The sequence below is a fragment of the Stegostoma tigrinum genome, chromosome 7 (assembly GCF_030684315.1).
Source record: "Stegostoma tigrinum isolate sSteTig4 chromosome 7, sSteTig4.hap1, whole genome shotgun sequence".
Lineage (NCBI taxonomy): Eukaryota > Metazoa > Chordata > Chondrichthyes > Orectolobiformes > Stegostomatidae > Stegostoma > Stegostoma tigrinum.
In genome coordinates this window covers 19,333,428-19,354,736 of record NC_081360.1, presented here as the reverse complement: position 1 = coordinate 19,354,736, position 21,309 = coordinate 19,333,428, and the positions used below count along the sequence as shown (strand labels likewise).

Sequence of the window (21,309 nt, the reverse complement as noted above, 5' to 3'; positions counted from 1 at the left end):
CTTGCTCAGGACTGACCGTTCGTCCTCAGTCAGTGGGAGGTCTGGGGGGATGGTGAAGATTCGGCAGGGTTCAGTGTGGCTGTCTTCTCTGGGGTTGCAGGCTGTGGAGGTTGTGGGCGGAGCGATGAGGTCGTCGGCCGTGGGCGGGGTTCCGTCGGCCGTGGGCGGGGTTCCGCCGGCCGTGGGCGGGGTTCCGCCGGCCGTGGGCGGGGTTCCGCCGGCCGTGGGCGGGGTTCCGCCGGCCGTGGGCGGGGTTCCGCCGGCCGTGGGCGGGGTTCCGCCGGCGTCGACCGTGGGCGGGGTTCCGTCGGCGTCGACCGTGGGCGGGGTTCCGTCGGCGGTGGGAGGATCGGGGTGGGCGGCAGCAGCTGAGGTGAGGGTGGTGTGTGGGCTGTAGTACCTGGACGTGGAGGTGGTGACTGCAGCAGCGGTTCCGGAAGTTCTGTGGCCGGCGGAGGCGGATGTGACGTCATCGGTGGGGTCTCCGGCCGTGTCCTCATGGTCAATGGCGGCGGGTGCATGGTGGGGGAGGGGCAGGGACAGAGTCGGGATTTGGGAGGCGCAGGAATCCTCTTGTGGGTGGCAGGGGCCAGTGAGTTTGTTGTACTTACGATTTTTGGTGTCCAGTAAAGCTGAGTGGAACTGGGTGTTCAGTCTGTGGATCCTGCGGAGGATAAAAAACAGCAGAGGTCCTTTGCAGGTCTGGGAGAGGGAGGCTCTGAGCTGGGGCAGGCTGGATTGCAGTGCCTGGAGGTGCCGGCGCATGGCTGCAAGTGTCTGTTTCAGGACTCGCAGGGAGAACCGCTTCTGAAGGGTCTGAATGTTCTGGGTGTAGAGGTGGTCACGGTTGGGGCCAAATTGGGAAGGCTGAAATGTGGACTGTAGTCCCTTGGGGATGATCTGGTTCCGTAGGCAGGTGCTGAGAAAGGTGATGTGGCTGTGGTACCTGGTTTGCTTCAGGACATGGTCGAGCAGTTTCAAGGCCGAAGAGATTACAAGAGAGTTGCAATGGGAGAGAGATTCCCTGAGGTTGGTCCGGAGGGTAACTTCTTCAGGTTAGGCATCCCTGGAAGAGGCTTCGCAGTGAGGTTAAAATAGTATCAGAGATAATGGGAACTGCAGATGCTGGAGATTCCAAGATAATAAAATGTGAGGCTGGATGAACACAGCAGGCCAAGCAGCATCTCAGGAGCACAAAAGCTGACGTTTCGGGCCTAGACCCTTCATCAGAGAGGGGGATGGGGGGAGGGAACTGGAATAAATAGGGAGAGAGGGGGAGGCGGACCGAAGATGGAGAGTAAAGAAGATAGGTGGAGAGGGTGTAAGTGGGGAGGTAGGGAGGGGATAGGTCAGTCCAGGGAAGACGGACAGGTCAAGGAGGTGGGATGAGGTTAGTAGGTAGCTGGGGGTGCGGCTTGGGGTGGGAGGAAGGGATGGGTGAGAGGAAGAACCGGTTAGGGAGGCAGAGACAGGTTGGACTGGTTTTGGGATGCAGTGGGTGGGGGGGAAGAGCTGGGCTGGTTGTGTGGTGCAGTGGGGGGAGGGGATGAACTGGGCTGGTTTAGGGATGCAGTAGGGGAAGGGGAGATTTTGAAACTGGTGAAGTCCACATTGATACCATATGGCTGCAGGGTTCCCAGGCGGAATATGAGTTGCTGTTCCTGCAACCTTCAGGTGGCATCATTGTGGCAGTGCAGGAGGCCCATGATGGACATGTCATCAAGAGAATGGGAGGGGGAGTGGAAATGGTTTGCGACTGGGAGGTGCAGTTGTTTGTTGCGAACTGAGCGGAGGTGTTCTGCAAAGCGGTCCCCAAGCCTCCGCTTGGTTTCCCCAATGTAGAGGAAGCCGCACCGGGTACAGTGGATGCAGTATACCACATTGGCAGATGTGCAGGTGAACCTCTGCTTAATGTGGAATGTCATCTTGGGGCCTGGGATGGGGGTGAGGGAGGAGGTGTGGGGACAAGTGTAGCATTTCCTGCGGTTGCAGGGGAAGGTGCCGGGTGTGGTGGGGTTGGAGGGCAGTGTGGAGCGAACAAGGGAGTCACGGAGAGAGTGGTCTCTCCGGAAAGCAGACAGGGGAGGGGATGGAAAAATGTCTTGGGTGGTGGGGTCGGAATGTAAATGGCGGAAGTGTCGGAGGATAATGCATTGTATCCGGAGGTTGGTAGGGTGGTGTGTGAGAACGAGGGGGATCCTCTTGGGGCGGTTGTGGCGGGGGCGGGGTGTGAGGGATGTGTCGCGGGAAATGCGGGACACGCGGTCAAGGGAGTTCTCAATCACCGTGGGGGGAAAGTTGCGGTCCTTAAAGAACTTGGACATCTGGGATGTGCGGGAGTGGAATGTCTTATCGTGGGAGCAGATGCGGCGGAGGCGGAGGAATTGGGAATAGGGGATGGAATTTTTGCAGGAGGGTGGGTGGGATTTACATCTGCACTCAGAGGGCATGCTGAAAGGTTTATCCACTAAGGCAATATGGATAGAGCGCAAAAACAAGATGGACATAATCACTCTGACAGGATTATGCGAGAGAGGCCTCCAAACAGCCGAGACATTGAGGAACAAATACGTAGGCATATTATGGAAAGATGCAATTGGAACATTTCTCACTTTTATTGGTTAGGGAATTCAGTACAAGAATCAGGAAGTCATGTTGCAGCTTTATAAGACTCTGGTTAGGCCACATTAAGGAAGGATGCGGAGGCTTTGGAGAAGGCACAGAAGAGGTTTACCAGGCTGTTGCCTGGATTAGAGGGTATGAGCAATAAGGAGAGGACAGAAAAACTTGGGTAGTTTTCTCTGAAGCGGCTGAGGCTGAGGGGAGAAGATAGAAGTTTATAAACATATGAGATTAAGAGATAGGGTTGATGGTCAGGATCTTTATCCCAGAGTTAAAATGTCTAAAACTAGGGGGCATGCATTTAAGGTGAGGGAGATAAGTTCAAACGAAATATGAGGGGCAAGTTTTTTTGTTTACACACAGTGGTAGGAGTATGAAATGCGCTGCCAGTGGTGGGGGTCAAGGCAGATACAACAGGGGTGTTTAAGATACTTTTAAATAAGCACATGAATATGCAAGGAATGGAGAGATATACACCAAGGGTAGGCAGAAGAGATTAGTTTAATTTGGCATCATGTTTGGCACAACAACGTGGGCCGAAGGGGTCATTCCCGTGCATTATAGTTCTATGTTCTATAAGCCAGATTTCATTTTAAGGTCTGATGCGCCCAGTAGTAACATTAGCCGAGTTCATTACAGATTGTTGAATTAAAAAAAGTAAAGCCCTTGGCTGGTTTGCTGTTCTCATGTCATGACAGGAATATGCAAGAGGTCAAAGACAGAAGAACGAAAGACAAAGAATGGCAGTGGGAAGATTGATGGGAAGAGACCTTGGTGTGATTCAAACATGAGGATGAGAAGTTTGAATTTCTTGGGTCAAAGGGAGCCAATGGAACTCAAAACGAGTGATAAATGAGTTTACAAAAGGCAAAAGGACTGGAAATCAGCAGAACAGTGCACTGCAGAAATTAAACTAAGCAGTGACAGCATGGACAGTTCTTTATTTGTTGATAAAACGTGGGTGCTGCTGGCCAAACTAGGATTTGTTGCCTATACCTAATTGCCTAGAGGGTAGTTAATTGTTGTGGACCTGAAGTCACATGTAGGCCAGACCTGATAAAAGTAAGGATGGTAGATTTCCTTTCCTAAAGGACATTCATTTTTACCACAATTGTCAGTGATTATCATTCAGCTAGCTTTTTATTCTACGCTTTTTTGAATTAGTCTACCATGGTGGAATTTGAAGACATGTTACTGAATCATTAGCCTGAGGTTCTCAGTTTCTTGTCTGGTAACATTTCCACCATGCACTGCCTCCCCAGTGGATGATGGTCTCAGCATCAGTTATGTGAAGGTCAAGGTGGAGATGGTGGCTGCCATGAATGCCAGGAAGGAAGTTGGCTCTTCAGCAATTTAACAGGCATGAGATTTACAAAAGTTGAATGACATTGCAGGACCTTTCCTGAATGGGTAGCACTGCTATACCTTAGGAAGAAATGTAGCTAATTTATAATATGTTAAGTCCCTCAAACAGCAAACAAGTAATGGCCAAATAATCTGTTCTTATTTGCTGGTTGAGGGATAAACACTGTTCAGGTTGCTGAGAAGAATTTTCTTGCTCTTGGTTGGTATAGGGCCATCTTTAACATTCATTTGACACAGAAGATCAGGCTTCAGATTACTGCCTCATCTGAAAGATGACTCCTTTGACATTGCAGTACTCTCTCAGTGTCAGACGGATCACAAACTTAAACTCTTAGACGGGACTTAACTCAGAGTTGAGCGCGCTGTCACAGATATTACACTTTACATTACGACTTATGCCTCAGCTCACACACAATCTGGAAAGATCTGGTAATGTAATATTGCAAACGATGTTGGCTTTGTTTCAATTCCATGGCATACTTATCAGTAGTTTGCTCCACTGAGACGCCAAGTAAATTAATTAAACTGCTCAATTAGATGTAATAGACTGGCACCAGACACATGAAATGACCGGCTGGCAGTTAACATCCCAAACGGTTCACAAGTAAAAGCAAACGATTCCCTCCCCACTCCAAACTTTTAAAACAGCAGTTCTATGCTGTGTGCTAACTGATTTGATGCTCCAATGGTATGGATTGCAATGGGGGATAGGAAATTAATGTGAGCTTGACATGTGCTATTCACATTGCAGGAATAAACAAAGCAAAAATGTATAAAACATGGCTCATTTAAAATCCTATTAGTATACTGAATTCACAGTACGGAACTCGGTCATGTCACAGAAATCATTGTAAACCACCTACTTATCAGCCCACGGTCCACGTTCACAGGTTAAGTAGTGCTGGGCCACCTTCCACTGTCTCAGTGTTGCAGTGTGTTGGCTGTTCAGTTGTTTCAACGTGCTATTATATCGCAGGTTCTCTTGCCTGGCTTTGCGGGTGAATGGTTCAACAAAAAACTCCTGGCATCAGAAAAACCAAACAAACATTGGTCACAATCAAGAAGGAAACAGCTCACTAAATAACAACTTGCAAATGGGGTAAGCCAGATAGTGGGGATAAAAGAGGCATACAACTTGATACTGTAATGTGGAGTTAGATGTAGAACTCTTTGTCTGAAGGAGGGTCACTGGCTCTGAAACATTAACTCTGCTTTCCCTCCACAGACACTGCCAGACATGCTGAGTTATCCCATCAATTTCCATTTTTAATCTAAGTCTGTTTATTCTGGTGCATAATTTTACTGGTAAATGTTTGGACATCAGTTACTATGTTGATCACATAAAGAATAAAAGGATGCTATTCACCCCATTATGCCCATGCTAGAAATACCCAATCATTATGAGTCCCTGCCGTTTCCCTGAAATCATTTTCCTACGTTCAGTATCCAAACCCCTTTTGCAAGTTGCTATTGAACATGCATCCACTGCCCTAAGAAGGCAGATTGCACATCTTAGCAACTCGCTACTTGTAAATTTAAAAAAATTCTCACAACCCATGGCTTCCTCTGATTACCAAACCAACTGCTATGAGTGGAAATGGATTAAGGTTCTTGTGCTTTCAGAACATGCACACTTGATATTAGTAGTATCATGGCAGGCATTGACCAAATGCACGTTTTATTGTTAAACCGGGTACTCAGATGTGTGTGGGTTAGCAATATCACTATTTTCTGAGACTCCAAGTTTCAATTCAGTCTATATACAATGAACAGAGTCCCCTCTCTATTGGTTGTAAACTTGTTGTGTGTCAAGTCTCTTGTACCAGGCCAGCATCTTGTAGAACCACATGCAAGGACAGGTTAAGTCAAAGGTGACTCCAATGTTGGATAGCTTACCAATAAGCAAATATCCAAGTTTGCTCAACATCAACAAAACATACTTATATAGTGCCTTTAAAGGTAAACATGATCAGCTGTCTTAGAGGCTTGGTTCAGAAGCAATCTGATATTTAGTTTCAAGACGTGCCTTGAAGTAAAACAGATTGGAAGGGATATTTACAAAGGGATTTCCAGAGCCCAGGCCCAGGCAGCTGAAGGCATGGTCACCACTAGTGGAGAAAGAAAACTGGCAAAGCACAAGAGACTAGAATCAGAGGAGCAGAGCTTAAGCCGACAGGAGGTTACAAAGGTAGGGAGTGGTGAGATCAAATAAGGCATAAACACAAAAGGGAGAACTTTTAATTCTATTTGTTGTTGAATTGAGTTAGTATAGGATACTAAGTACTCATCTGGCATTATTGGCTGGTGGAGGCAGCAGGAGGCTGTCACTTATAAATTACAGCCTGGCATGGCTCATCGTGCATAGGCCAGGGAGGAGGAACTGGGCAACTTGCAAACTGCCCTTTGAACACAGGGTGACAAAACCTCCCTGATGGGTCTCTGAGCACTTCATAAGTCTCAAGGACAGGGAAAAGAAGTGCTTCCCACGATTGAATCTTCCAGATTTTCTGCGACTCCCTGTCTTCCCTTTCAATGAGGAATAATGCAGGTGGAGAAAGATGAAATGAGAAACGGCTTTTAAAAACAAAAAACTTAACGAACTGCACATTCCACGCACTGACCTGGAATTTGAGTTTGCTTTCTCCTTTCTCCCGATCTCTCTTGTGCAAATTTACCATCATCGTTTCGTAACAGTCCTTCCAGAAGATTGCCATACGCTCATGGCCTTTGCTGAATGTTTCCACTTCATACTGCTTCATTGAAGGGATGATCTAGAAATGAGGACAGAGTCACAATGGTTCACAAAGACACATAAGACAACACAAGAATTAGGAGCCAGGATAGGTCATTCGGCCCCTTGAGCACGCTCTGCCATCCAGTAAGGTTGTAACTGACCATTGTGGCCTCAACTCCACTTTCTTGCGGCTCCCCACAACCCTGGACCCTTTGCCCAGCGAAATACCACCTAGCTTAGCCTTGAATGTATTCAATGATTCAGCCTCCACTGCTCTCTGGGGAAGGAAATTTCACAGGCTAACAAGTTTCTGAGAAAGAAAATCCCCTCTTCCCCTCCTTCAATGGGAGATCCCTAACCTTTAAACTGTATTCCCTTGTTGCAGATTCCTCCATAAGAGGAACCACCTTTGCAGACTCTACTCTGTTAGGATCTTTCAATAAGATTCCCTCACATTCTTGTACACTCTAGTGACTAGAAGGCCAATATGATCAACCTTCCCTCATAAGGCAATGCTTTAGCTCAGAATCAGTTGGTGAACCTTCTCTCAAAGGTTTCCCACGCACGTTTATCCCCTCTTAAGTAAAGACACTAAAATTACATACAGTAATCTAGATATGACCTTACGAAGACCTTGTATGCAGCTGCTCACTACTTTCATACACGATCACTCGTTTTTGTCGCAAATGACCAATTCAGGCTACAAGGTAAAACAAGAGACTTGTGCAGAGAATGCAAAGCTGTTAATGGGTCACTAAACCGAAATGATATCACGTACATATTTGTCAATGTAAACGCGCCATTCATTGGATCCGCAGTACTCTTGAAAGTCCTCGAAAAAAGAAGGGCTGCCATTGCTTTGAGGCAGAGCTGGCAAGTGCAGGTGCATGTACAGCAGTTCATAAATTTTGGATACCAAAGTCCGTATGATTGGGATTAAGAAAGAGTAGGTTTCGGTTCTCCCTCTTATAGATTTGGTCAGAGTTTCCTCCAGCTTCCCTAAGAGGAAACACGCTTCACCTCGGTTGTCTATCTCTTTTGTCTGCAGGATAGTGTTGAGCTTTGCTGCTGCCATGGCGCACACCTAATATTAAAAAAAAGTGGCTTCTGATTAGTTAAAACGATTCAAATTTAAACACTATAGATAACACCTCACCTGATCTATCGCTTTGGCCTACTACTTTGCAGAAGGTGTTGGCATGATGGCAATGTAATTGGACTGGCGATCCACAGGCCCAGGTTAAAGCTTCGGAAACACAGGTTCAAATCTCACCACAGGAGCTGGTGGACCTCAAGTTCAATTAATAAGGCTAGAATATAAAGCTAAAAATACCGACAACCACCATCGCCAACTGTAATAAAAACTCATCTGCTTCACTAATGTTCTTTAGGGAAGGAAATCTGCCACTGTTACCCAAAATGTCCTTTGTCTGACTCTGAAATGGACTAGGTACAAGGGCAACTAGGAATGTGCAGAAATGCTGGCATTGCCAGTGACACCCACATCTCATGAAAGAGAAGCTGCATAATAATGTTAATAACAAGCAACATATTTAAACAAGGAAAAATAATTTTTAAAAACCAATTGTAAGTAATGATGAATTTATATTTTCAGACAGGTAGCGACAATATGACAACTGTTCCCCATTTTGGACAGTATATTGTACTTGTGGTACACATTTCACATTTCATGACCTCAAGCACTTCATAAGCAACTGAGTCTTTCTGAAATGTAGCACTGAAGTGTAGTCATTGTTGCATTGCAGGAAATGATGCTGCCCACTTCCAAGCAAGATTCCAAAAACTCCAATTTGCAAATGATCAAGATAATCAACTTTTCTTTAAAGAAGTGACTTGATGAAGGAGCAATGGAGAAAAATCCTTTGCTGCTCTTGGAAACAGTAAAATGCAAAACTGTTTGACACCCATCTGAGATGGTAGATAAGATCTTGGTTTGAAGTGCGATCTGAAAGTTAGCTCCTCCAATAGTGCAGCACCAATCCTGATTTCATATTCAAGGCTGTGCAGCAGGCTTAACCTCACAACTGTTTAAATTCAAGGTGAAAGCATAATCAACTGACTGACCGCGTACCAACTGAGCAATTAAACATCTTAGATGGACACAGCGACTGCTGCTTCCTACCTGAATGTTATCCCGTGCAATAAATCCAAGGAGAAGGCGCACTCCGAGCTGTGACAATTGCATCCATTCTGATCCAGATGAGTACCAGACCATCAGACTGTCCATTAACGTGACCATTTCCTCCAATACCTGCATAAAAAGAATGAAAATCACACTATACACCACAGGATGAAGAAGAAAAGCTAATTAAATCTAGTTCAGCTAAAAGTAAACCTAAATGAATATTCAATTTTCTGGATAATCAGGGTACACTTTACACTTAGAATATCAATACAGTGCGCTCTTCTAAGATAGCACCTTATAAGGTCATATTAATCAGAAACCAAGTTTCCTTGCAATTCAGTGCTGCCCACTTTAGGGACTCTTTTCAATCAAGATTCTGCCAAGTATCACAGACTCTCCAACTGTATGGCATCTCAACTCGAAAACTGCTGCTTTGCTTGTGATTCTATTCTCTAATCACCAACCTTCTTTTGTTCATGCGTAATCTCAAATATTTTATATTTTATAAGATCATCACTGAAACATTACATATTGCAACATGGTATAGAATGAATGCTTTCTGTCAACAAGAGTGGAGAGAAACATCCTACTTGCCTTGAGAAACTAAATCAACAGCCAGCATTTCTTGTCTTAATATCTCCAGTCTCCGACTTTTTCGACATCCTGGTCTTAAAATGATACATATACGCAGCACGCCATTGTTATGACTGCGTTCTGCTTTTCTAATGGACACTATTTTTAAACTTCAAAGTTCTGTCTAAGTCTGCTCAAAACAGATCTAATGAAGTGGAGCCCCTCTTTGAAAACACTGACAAATTGCAGGCCCTAACAAGAGAAACTGTATGTTACATCAGTAAATCATTTCTCTCTTTAATTTCTGGTCGGCAATTGCCATCTTTCCAATTCAAGCTTCACCTCTGACTGAAATACTATTGAAATAACTGTTCCTCCAGATCTTACATGCCCCAGCTCCAAATATTGAACCAATATGTTTCTCCTCCTTGACACATGCTAGAGGTTAGAGCTTCCTGCCTGGGCCTTGCAATTCTATTTATGCATGACAGTCAGTAGCCAGTCTTTGACACCTTTCAGTTCCACTGACAACTATGTTAAAACAGTGCTGTATCTCCACATGCTGGTCTACACAGTGACACAAAACAAAGGCTGCAAGGACGATTATGTCAACTGCACGCACATTTCAATAAGGAAGGAAGAAAATGAATCAGGAAACTCCTGCTGTTCACAACCAATTGTAGAACAACATAGAGGGGTGCTTGGCAGCTGGCTAGTGGGCAACTCTGCCACTATACATGGAAACCCAGAGGAGAGGAGGATGACCCAAGCATTGTATTAGGAAAGGGGTAAACACTGCAATAGGTATAGCTAAGTACCTTATCAGTCCATAATGCAGGATTCACCAACCCCTCAGCCTGGAGGAAGTCCTGAACAATATGCAGCAATCGCACTGCATTTTCAGTGTGAACTGGAAGGGCAGCTGCTGTCGCCTCTTTGTTGTCAGTTACAGCCCATTCCAATATCTTCTCAAGAAGTCTGAAAAAGACCATTTTCATTATAAGACGGTCTTGACTTTACCCTAGCTGTAAAGACCGTGCCTTTTAATTTTCTGTATTTTTGACAGTGGACTGAAATGGGAAAATAACTTAAAAGTCAAGGATTGCTGAAGGATTATGGCAATTTTTGGAAACAAACACACATTGTAAATGATTCAGAGATAGCGAGAGCTGCCGACGCTGGAGAATCTGAGATTCGGGTTTGGACTCTTCCTCAGAAAGGTCAAGACCCGAAACGTCAGCTTCCCTGTTCTTCTGATGCTGCTTGGCCTGCTGTGTTCATCCAGCTCTACAGCTTGTAATCACACATTGCAAATGCTGTTTACACAACTGCTGCTGGTTCAAGCAATAGTAGATGGTTTGTAGATCAGCTAGTGTCAAGGGCTGTGTACAAATGGACAATCAGCTAGCAACAATTAACCAATTGGACTACTTAATTAGTTATCAATGGCAAAAGCTTTCTGCTTGCCAAGAACTTTGTAATTGGTTCCCTGGTAGCTAAGCAGCTTGGGTGAAGGCTGGGGAAAGCCTTCAGATTTTTGCCAGCTCGGGAACTTTCTTTGCTCTATGCATCAGAAGTGACTTTAAGCTTAAAGAGAACCGGTTTATTTTCCCTTCAGTTCCTGTAAGCTGGGACTTTTTATTGGTAAGCCAGAAATTTTTTTTATAAGACCTTTTCTACTGCTGCTTGAGCCAGAAGCAAAGTAAACAACATTTACAATTTCTAACCATGAACCAGTCACCCTGTGCCTCTTGCAAACTACTGGAAGTATCCAGAGAAGAAAGAACAAGCAGCATTTCTATAAGCACAAGAATCATCTCAGCAGATCCTGTGAATGGTAACCATTGAACTGTTTTACTAGCCCTTCCATCCAACTATCTGCATATGTGTGGGGTGCTAACAGTTCATAAGTGTTTACACAAAGCTGGAGTGTATTTAGTCGAAATAATGTGATTCTTGTTAACTACAGAGCCTGGCCCGTTCTTTCTGTCAACAAAGTTCTAAGTAAGGTAAATTGCTAAATTCTGATATTTTCTTTAAAAATCTATAACTTTTGTGATGACGCCAGGATTTTTGGGACATGGTTTCCAGTGCGCTACCCCATGAGGTGTTACATAGCTTAAGTCTCTTAGTTATGACAAATCAGAGATTCTCAAATATGAAGGTCACTCACACCCCAACCCACCCTCAATATGTACAAACCGTACTTTAATTTGATTTCATCCGATGGAGAAAGTAGTTCATTTGCTGTTCCTAGCTTTGTCAATGCTGAAAAGACCTGGCCTCGTTCGATCCAAACAGCATCATCTGACCCATCCAGGCCACGCCACATAATACAAAGGAGGATGTCCATCAGAATCTGACTTAGCTCTTCCTCACTCTTCTAAAAGGGAAAAAAAGCCAATTCCATAAGCAAATGCAGTTCAGTAAAGTTAGATTCAAGAAGTGGTATAATGTTTGAGGCCGCAAAACAAGTCTTTCCCATTTTGAAAGTAGATTGCTGCTATAGAGCGAAAATATAACAATATGAACATGAGCTCTATTATTTTTAAATTAGTAATTTTACATGCACAAGCTAATAGTAATGAAAACTCAATTAAACTTTTTTTTGATATTATTAAGTTGGATTACAGGCACACTCAGGAGCTACTGCGATAGGGCCACATGTCCCTCTGAATTAATATTTTGTGGTTCAACAGTGATGGCATTCCATATTTGGTACAACTCCCCTCTGGGAGAAGTTCTTTAGTTGAAGATCAATTGAAACAAATGTTAAGTTTCTTAATCAGAAATCAACAACCTGTAACATGGCTACCACTAGTTATTCAGCAAGTCTGAACCTCCCCCGGTAAACATTAATTATACCTGCTTTAAAACAAAATGAAAATGGCACAAAAATCATTTAACAAATTACCTCTCCACTTCCGGAGACTTCATAGATTGATGCATCATCCATGTAACTTGAATCATCTGTGCTGCTAAGTTCTTTATCAAAACGTGCACCAGGAAAGTGTTTGGGCATCTCCAGTGGAGACGGCGTGCTGGCAACGCTACCTGGTGTCTGACTTTCAACATCACCCATTTCATAAGAGGCCATGCTTGACAAGTCCAATGTTAGGCTTCTCCCCTTCGGAGTCCAATCCTCCAAGTGAGCCTGACTTTCCTCCAAACTTTCTGTGAGGACACTTTCATTTGAGGCTCTGTCATCTAAAAACATCTCAGAAGAGTGGATTGAATCATTAAATCTTTCAACCAACCCATCAAAACTTCTGTTATCATAGGGCACATTGTCGACTACATCACCATCTGATAGACTGTCACCCCGAATACTTGATTCTTCGTTGGTGCTCCTTAACTGCTCTAATTTAGATCTCATCTCAGCTTGTTTACCAAAATCCAAACTGCTGTTGTTCAAACTGTCCACGCCAGCACTCTCCTTGCTCTCAACATTTTCCTTCAGAAACAACCGCACAAATGTTTCTTGCCAACTGGTCTGCTTTGCTATCTGCTGGGCTGCATCTTGCTGGGACTGCAAGTGTTGATAAATCTGAAACAATTCAGGGAGAAAGCAAGTTCACTTAAATGTCACCGATAAATTAACTGCTATTTTTGGTAACTCTGTTTAATAGTCTTTTGAAATTGTTACTATTTTTCGTATTGCTCACTAATCAATGTCTTCATGGCAAAGTGAATCAATTTGAACCAAAACAGAAACAGTGGTACAAGATCTTTTGCAACCTAAACACTCAATTGTAGTTTATATTTAACATATCAGATCCAAGGTTGACAATGATCTGAAGAATCTCACCATCTGCTCAGGGCATGACTTCAACATCCAAGTTTGCATGATAATCAACACATAGCCTTGGATTAGGTTAAAAAATGTTTCTTCCCTCCTCTCCATAAACCATGCTAGCGTTGGAATAAAGGTGAGAGCCCATTCATTCTTGCTGGCTGAGTGGTGGTCACATTACTATCATACAAACAAGGAGTAATAGATGGCTACTTGGCCCTTTGAGCCTGTTCCGCCATCTAATAAGATCACGGATGGTCTGATTTTTAACCTCAAGAATCTTACATCTCCTTGGTCATTGTGAATCTAACAGCCTCTGCCTGAAAAAAAATTACAGATTCTGCATCCATTGCCCTTTGATAAAGGGAATTCCAAAGGCTCTCAATCCTGAATGAAAAAATAATTTCCTTATCTCGGTTTTAAATGGCACCCCCTCTTTTAAAATAAGGCATACGGAAGTAGGGTCAGAAGGCAGCCTATTGACCCACTGTGCAATGTGCTCAGAACAAGATTTTGCAGTTTGGTCTGCAGGGTTAAATAGTAATTTGAGAGTCAACAATCACTAAAGTATCAGGTTAAATGCTAAAGGGTCCGCTTTAAAACTAGAAACTGGACAGTATAATATTCATCTTTTTCATGTAGACACTTCACTTGCTTTCATTTAAATAAATTCACACATATTACTCACCCAATTTCACATTGCTTCATGCAGCCTGAACAAAAATGTTTATCTTTCCCCTAACGCCATACTCTCCCTGAGATTACAGCAGCCATAATTGGAAGTGGTGCTTCAAAAGTAGCAACAGAAAAAGTACTTCAATCCCAATTTTGCCAAGGATTTAATTATGGACACGGTTTTCTCTCTTTCCAAATTTAGGGGAAGACTGCCGATATCTTCTCTTAAGGCTTTTGCATGTACAAGGTTAGATGTATATTTTCCTATTCTGTCTCTCTCCTTTATAATCATTTGCAAATGATGTACGTCTATATCAAGCCACAAGCTTAGGGTATGTATAATTCAGGAACAAGAAATGTAATAGTCACAGATTTGGTTTCAGTGTTAAAAGGTTAACTGATAGTATACAGCCAATGTGAAAATATGAACATATTCTCGTCACTTTCTTTCATTTTCCTTGATGCCAGAATTTTTCCTTCGCATAAACCACAAAGAAAATGTGCATCATTAATAGGTACCGAAGACCGACCTTTCGGCAAACAGCAAGCCTCACGTTAATTCCTGCTTTGTGCACTAGGTGAACCACAGCCATTAAATCTTTATAATTCACCACAGAGTCTGAAACAAATGGAACAAGAAAAAAAAAGTAATATATTGCATTTAATTCTGCTTAACCATACAATCAAGAACTGTTACAGCTCAGAAGGAGACCATTCCCCCCCATCATGTCTGTGCCAAAAAGTAATGGCACCTATTGCCATTCACCTGCTTTCTCCCCTCAGCCTTACACAGCCTTTCTTTTCAGATAATACACCAGTTCTTTCCTTAGTATTATAATCTGCCTCCACCAAATGAGAAAACTCACAGACAAGTGAATTGGCAATTAGATTTCAGAAGCAGACAGGCTTGCAGGAAGCAAGGTGACAAAATGCGAAAACACCTGATGGATGATTGGACTTTGTCTCACTCCCCTTGCAACAGCTGCTTCCTGTGTAACATTGGCAAATGTCTGCAGCAAGTTATAATGTCAGGACTGGCAAGTGACCAAAGATGAGCAAAATGGCCTGCAAATCTGATCAAGTTCAGAAAAATACTCTAGACCATGAACACTGTAGAAGAATACAGATACAACATCCACGAACAAGACATCCCTTATACATGTTGTCAGCAGTTAACTCAAGTGCAGCAATGACAGGGAGGTTTGGGGATCCGTGCTCCCGACTGGTTGGTTGAGAAATGAAGTCAAGCATGTGGGAAAACTGTTAACCTATCTACTTTCATCTGCAATTTATAATCCGTGTCTCTCTCCTGCACACACTTTACTGGCAGGACGAGAGAGCAGCGTATTTCGCCTGTAATTTTTTACAATGAACACAATGACCTTCAAAACACGTTTTGAGGAAAAGAAAACCATAATTTAGCTACTTTTCCCAGATTTTGGGAAACTAACGTCTTTGTACTGTTGTGTCATGTTTTCTAAAGCAGAAATTCTGTACTGGACGTTTGAATCAGTTAACAATCAATTGTTTGAGTCCAGCACCTCAATCTAAATGTACCTCCAGGGAATCTCAGTGCTAAGTTTTTCATGCCCCAAAGGGGGTCCTGTGGTACAGTGGTAATGTGCTGTATCACTGAGCCAGGAGGCACAGGTTCAGTGGCATGTGATCACATCTCTGAACAAGCTAACTAAATAAAACTCCCCAACAATGTTTAGGCCCTCAATCAATGAGACAAAACACTCTGGCAGTCAAATATCACATTAGTACAGTTCAAGTCTTCACTGCTGCAACAAACTCTCAAATTTACCTGCTTGAAGGATTTGATGCAAGAGGTTTTTGACCAGGGACACAGTAATCATGGCATCATTCAGCAGCATGATGAGTCCTGAATAACCCACATCCCTCAGCTTGATGCGCTGCTTGCTCCGTTCATAAACCTTATCGCACTTTAACATCCTCTCAAATATCTATTGAGGAGCAGAATTTAGACACATTAATACTGTGTTTAGGTCTGAAAAATGCAAAATGCTTGTTTGAAACCTTATAATATGAAGAGAGAAAATGGATATATTTTCACAGGCATGGGCAAGCATTGATGACCATACCACGAGGGTGGGATTCTTTGTGTGGGACACCAGACAGCAAGCCTCAGCAGGCTGTTCGAATGCAGGAGAAAATGTATAACTTCATTCAGTGCTCAAGATAACTAAGCGTGTACATCTTCCAGCACTGTCCAGTAGACAACAGCCACCAACAGAAACAGAACGGTGCAAAGACGAGGAGACGCCGACAGGGGAGAGGATAGGCAACCGGTTTTTCTAGTGGGCGATTCCTTAACACTAGCACTCAGTTGTTCAGAGTGATATCAGGAGGCACAACTTCACTGAAAGGACAGTGGAAATCTCTCTTAGAAAAAGAGAATGGTAAGAGTCAATTCAAAACTGATATGGCCAAACTGTTAATTTGAGGCAAAGAGTATTTACGGTTACAGAACAATGTAGCTAAAAGGAGTTAAATACAAATCAGCCATGACCAAACTGAATGTCTGAATTGTCTTGAGGGGAGGATGGTCTCCTAAGTTGTTAACATTAATTACGGTACACCAACAGCTAACATGATTTAAAGAAATGAATGCAATTTCTTTTCTTGTTAAAAACCACTTTCACCACTAAAATCTGATGTCTCAATGTTTTGTGTGCCATGGGATGTGACAACAGAGGGCAGACAGTTATCTCATAAATCGGATTGTTGTGACTCCTGTGGCAAACAAAGCACTGGAGATCTTGTATTTAGGTCACAGATTTTTTGCTGCAACGCTCCTGTTCCAAATTCAATCCCTCCAGCTATTCAGTGAAATCACGGCTGATCTGCATCGCAATTATGTCTATCCGCCTTGGTCCATTATCCTCTTCTACCACAGGTTTGCAAAATCTATTAATCTCAGAATTAAAGTTATTAACTGAAAGCTTGACTAAAGAAGCGTCTTCTAACCTTGCTCCTGAACGTCCTGACTCTGGTTTTAAGATTGCGTCCTTTGTTCTCAATTCCCCTCTATCCCGCTGCCCACCAAAGCACTGAAAGAAGTTTCTGTCCAACTGTTCTGCCAACATTTTAAAAAATAATAAATATCAATTACCCAATGACCTTCCATATTTCAGGGAATACAAGCCGTTCTTTATCTGCTCTCACCTTATGATTTAACCGATGAATCCTGGTAAGACTGTGGTGAATTTCTCCTCCCAAGGCCATTATATTCTTGCTTTGGTGTGATGGCCACATCTGTACACAGTACTCCACATATGGGCTAACTCAGGCAAAGCACAGCTGCAATAAAATCTTCTCTCCTTTATAATCTAGTGCTCTATTCCATTAGCATTTAAAATTACTTTTATACCTGATCACTTCACTTTACTGATTTCCTTGTCGACTGTGTTATCACATTTGCAATTACACAAATCAGTTGAGATTATAGTGGGATACCACTTTTCACTTCTTTCCAATTCAGTTACATATCCATTACCTCAGCTCTGTCTTATAGCAGCCATGTGAAGTCCGAATCAAGGCAATACCTTGCTTTCGATTCCTTCGGGTTTAATTTTAATTAACTTGCTAGGCTTCAACTCATTGACTTCCAGCTACTCTTCTAGGTCACTATACCACCTGGGTCTGGATACACATATCCCACTCCTGCTTCTTCTACCTCCAAGAATGGAACCAACTGAGAGTGGCTATATCAAGTCAGCTAAGTGTTCGAGACTGAGATCTTCCCAATGCAACAGGAATAAAGTATTATTGATCACTAAGACCTCAATCACTGAACTTAGCATTTATCTCAATCATTATACTTGTTCTTGGAAAACCTGTGTCTTACTTTACACTTTAAAATGCATACATTGAAGCACAAGTGTTTCCCGTTTGTCTCAAATTGAGGTCAACAAATATGTTAGCTTACTAAGGGTGCACAGTACCTTGAAAACGAGCTCACGCAATGTGTCTGAATATTTGTTGGTCAGCAGCAGTGCATAGAGAATGTCAGCATGCCCTGGTTCAAACAGCAGCAGGTAAAGCTGGTCCCGAGCTGAGCTAGTCTGAAGAAGATTCAGCAAGATCTCCAGGATCCCGGAGAGCTACAAACACACAGATCAAAAAAACATCAGGAATCAGATCCAGGGCCACAAAGCTAATTACACCTGTAACGACACTCAGTGCTTTTAATATTGCAAGACGACATGCATATAATTTCAACATCTTTAGATTCCTGCCACTTCCCATGACCATGTGAATAACGTGTGAACTGGAAATTTTAGACTTTAATATTAACAGACATACAAATACACACAACTGTCATATTCTGCCATTTTGTATAAAATACTTTAGTTCCCTTCAAGGAAGACTGCACTTATATAGCAACTTTGACAACCTCAGGATATCCCAAAGGGCTTTACAGCCAATAAAATACTTACAAAGTAAAGTAACTTGTTATATAGGAAACACGGCAGTTAATTTCCACACAGCAAGATTACAAATATGAAAATGTTAACAGATTAATCATATTGGATTTTTTATTCCTGCTCTTTATCGGAAGGGCTTCATTATTGTCCTCACTGGGGGAGAAAGTGCCTTGGTTAACTTTTCATCCAAAATGGGGTGTGCCACAAACAGTGGAGCATTCCCTCATGGCCAAACCTTCATACAAAGCAAACTGTCTCAGAATTGCTCGCAAGCTTCCAGGGAATGGCATCTCTTGTTCAAAGGAACATCTGGAAGAGGGACCAATCCTTGCAGACGTGAATCAGAGTGAATCAGCAGCTTTCCCTTCGCCACACCTGCCATCACTCAGGTGTGGCCTAGATCTCTCAGCAATCCTGGATGCTGGTTGGGTGCCCAGTAAAATGCCTGACTGGCACTTCATTCAGCAGGCATTTCTCAAAACACAAATCTCTCACGAGCTTTCCAGCCAGCAGGCAAGACCCCACTACCTAGATTCAATATTGCTCCCTGGCTTTGCGGCAGTAGATGAACAGTCAAATAGACTGGAGGACATGGACGACTAAACTATTCACTCCATGTCATCCGAACCCCCGCCAGGCTCATGGCTAATTGCTGTTCGATCAAAAACTTGGAACTCCCTAGCTTACGTCCCTATGCATTTGCCGACACCACATGGACCAAAGGATTTTAAGGAAGCAAATCAACATGATCTTTTCCAAGGGCAATTAGGATTGGGTAATAAATATGGTCTTGGCAGATTCACCCATATCCCATGAAAGAATACAAAACAAGTGGTTATTTCGTAGCATTTGAATAAGTTGCCTGAAAGAGTGGTGGCAGCAGATGCAATATTAACTTTCAAAACGGAATTGGATAAACTCTTGAATAAGTGAAAGTTGCAGCTATTTAGGTATGAGGCAAAAGTGTGGGATAATTAGTGTTTTTTGAAAATTCACTCAGGATGTGGGCATCACTGGCTGACCAGCATTTATTGCCCATCCCTAGATGCCCTGAGGTAGCCGTGAAGACCTGCCTTCTTGAGCCACTACAGTTCATGTGGTGTAGGCACCCACAGTGCTGTTAGGAAGGGACTTTCAGGATTTTGACCTAGCAATACCGAAGAAATGGCAAACTATTTCAAAGTCAGGACGGCGAATACCTTGGACAAGAACTTACAGATGGTGATATTCCAATCAAACTAGCTGTTTGAATTGGTGGTATGGCCACAATGCATGAAAAGACACAATTGGTTGAAGTTTTTCATCTTGTAGGTATCAGGACATTTTGCAAGACAAAGACCTTTGACAAAATGTGCCTTTTATCACCAATATTTAGCTCAGTATGACCAAACACCTTTGAGGTAAAGATCTTGTGGAATAAATAAAACCCTCCTTTACCTGCTGTTCATCATTGATGGCAGCAATGTATCCCATGATGCTCTGGATCTCTTCTTGTGTCACCCCTTTGCTGATGAAGTACTTAATTAGTCCATACAGAGAAGCGCGGATAGTCTTCACATCATCTGTGGACAAGTCACTGTCTTTATCTGAGCTGCTAGAAGTGTCACAGAATGCAAAGCAGTCAGGTTATTTCCATGTTGGATTGGGGGTATTGACTTGTTGCTTAGTGTTTATAAATAATATTCTTTCTTTTAAAAAATAGCAAAGAAGAGGGCAGAACACTTCACCTGTAAAACATCCGGATCACATCAAGCAAAAACTGCACCCCATACTTCTTTCTAAAAAGCTTCCGATTGTCTTTGATGATTGTGGATAAGTACTGAATATGGCCTGAAATAGAAAACTGGTTATGCTTTAATGACAGGACTCAATAAAAGATAGCTGCAAGACAGTCAAAAAATTAGGTTAAGGATATGCCACACAGCTCAAGGTTAGCAACTTAAAAGGACCTCCCAAAGATTCAGATTTGCTTAACTCTTCTCACAATCATTTATTTACACAAGAGTACAAAAACAGGCTTTACAGAATTAGGTGTTGAAGCAAGCATTACAACTCCCACAGGAAGATGATTACTGTAAAGTTTGGCATAACGGATGCACCTTCATACTATTTTCACACCATATAAAAACAAGCATTTACTTTTCCAAGTTCCTATAAACAGTGCAAAAATTATAAAGTAAGGAAGCAAGAATTCTTAAGGCAGGTACAATGTTACTTTTCAGTTTTAAAGGAAACATGTTGGGGACTATTTTTGTGCCCATCAAATGAGGGGTATCAATATGGAGGAATTAAATCTGATCCCACTTTGGGGGACCAAATTCAGAGTCACATATTAAGATAATTGGAAAAGTGTTCAGAGGGGAGGCGAGAAATTATTCCGTACCATAAATGGTTTGGGTTGCACTGCTAGAAGAGATAGAGGAAGCAGACTCATTTCTTGCTTTCAAAAGCAAACTGAATAAATATTTTTCAAAAAAAGGTTCAGGGCTTGAAGGAAGAAACACATATTTGGATAACTCTTTCAGTCATAAAATAAGGCACAATTGGTCAAGTGGCCTCCTTTTGTGCAATTTTATTAAGTATTATGTAGCAAGCCAAGGATAAAAGCTATTCCCAGGAAAGTTTCACCAATTTCAAACTTGGGCCAGTTTTCATCATAAGACAACATGCATTTACCATTTTCTATACCATTTTAAGAGTCAAACTATAGATAATTTAATTCTACAGGGACAGTTCAGTATAATTTCCCATCAGATATTTGGACAACGCTTAGAGGGCAGCAAACTAAACCGGTCTATAATCCAACTCCACCTTAATTTACAATGATGTTTGGCAGCCAATGGTATTTGTGAAGTGTAAATGTAAATTCAGTATTAAAATTATACCCATATATTCCATGCATATTTACATGGAATTTTACCTTTTACAATGGGGTTGTAAATCGTTAAAA

General features: G+C 42.6%; 1 protein-coding gene across 11 annotated transcripts in view; it reads right to left on the bottom strand.

Moving 5' to 3' along the window:
* Positions 1–21,309, bottom strand: part of nbeal1 (neurobeachin-like 1) — a 214,191-nt gene that overhangs the window by 44,835 nt on the left and 148,047 nt on the right. For 8 of the 11 annotated variants that reach the window (XM_048533953.2, XM_059647081.1, XM_048533951.2 and 5 more), the window contains 12 exons: positions 20,087–20,189; positions 19,797–19,953; positions 17,877–18,035; positions 15,716–15,875; positions 14,439–14,527; positions 12,355–12,987; positions 11,648–11,823; positions 10,259–10,418; positions 8,865–8,993; positions 7,500–7,805; positions 6,609–6,758; positions 4,851–5,008 (listed from right to left, as the gene is read on the bottom strand). In XM_048533953.2, the coding sequence (XP_048389910.2) occupies positions 4,851–5,008; positions 6,609–6,758; positions 7,500–7,805; positions 8,865–8,993; positions 10,259–10,418; positions 11,648–11,823; positions 12,355–12,987; positions 14,439–14,527; positions 15,716–15,875; positions 17,877–18,035; positions 19,797–19,953; positions 20,087–20,189 (2,380 nt within the window). The remainder of the gene's footprint in view (positions 1–4,850; positions 5,009–6,608; positions 6,759–7,499; positions 7,806–8,864; positions 8,994–10,258; positions 10,419–11,647; positions 11,824–12,354; positions 12,988–14,438; positions 14,528–15,715; positions 15,876–17,876; positions 18,036–19,796; positions 19,954–20,086; positions 20,190–21,309) is intronic. The other 3 variants (XM_048533952.2, XM_048533959.2, XM_048533962.2) reach the window with 1 other exon arrangement.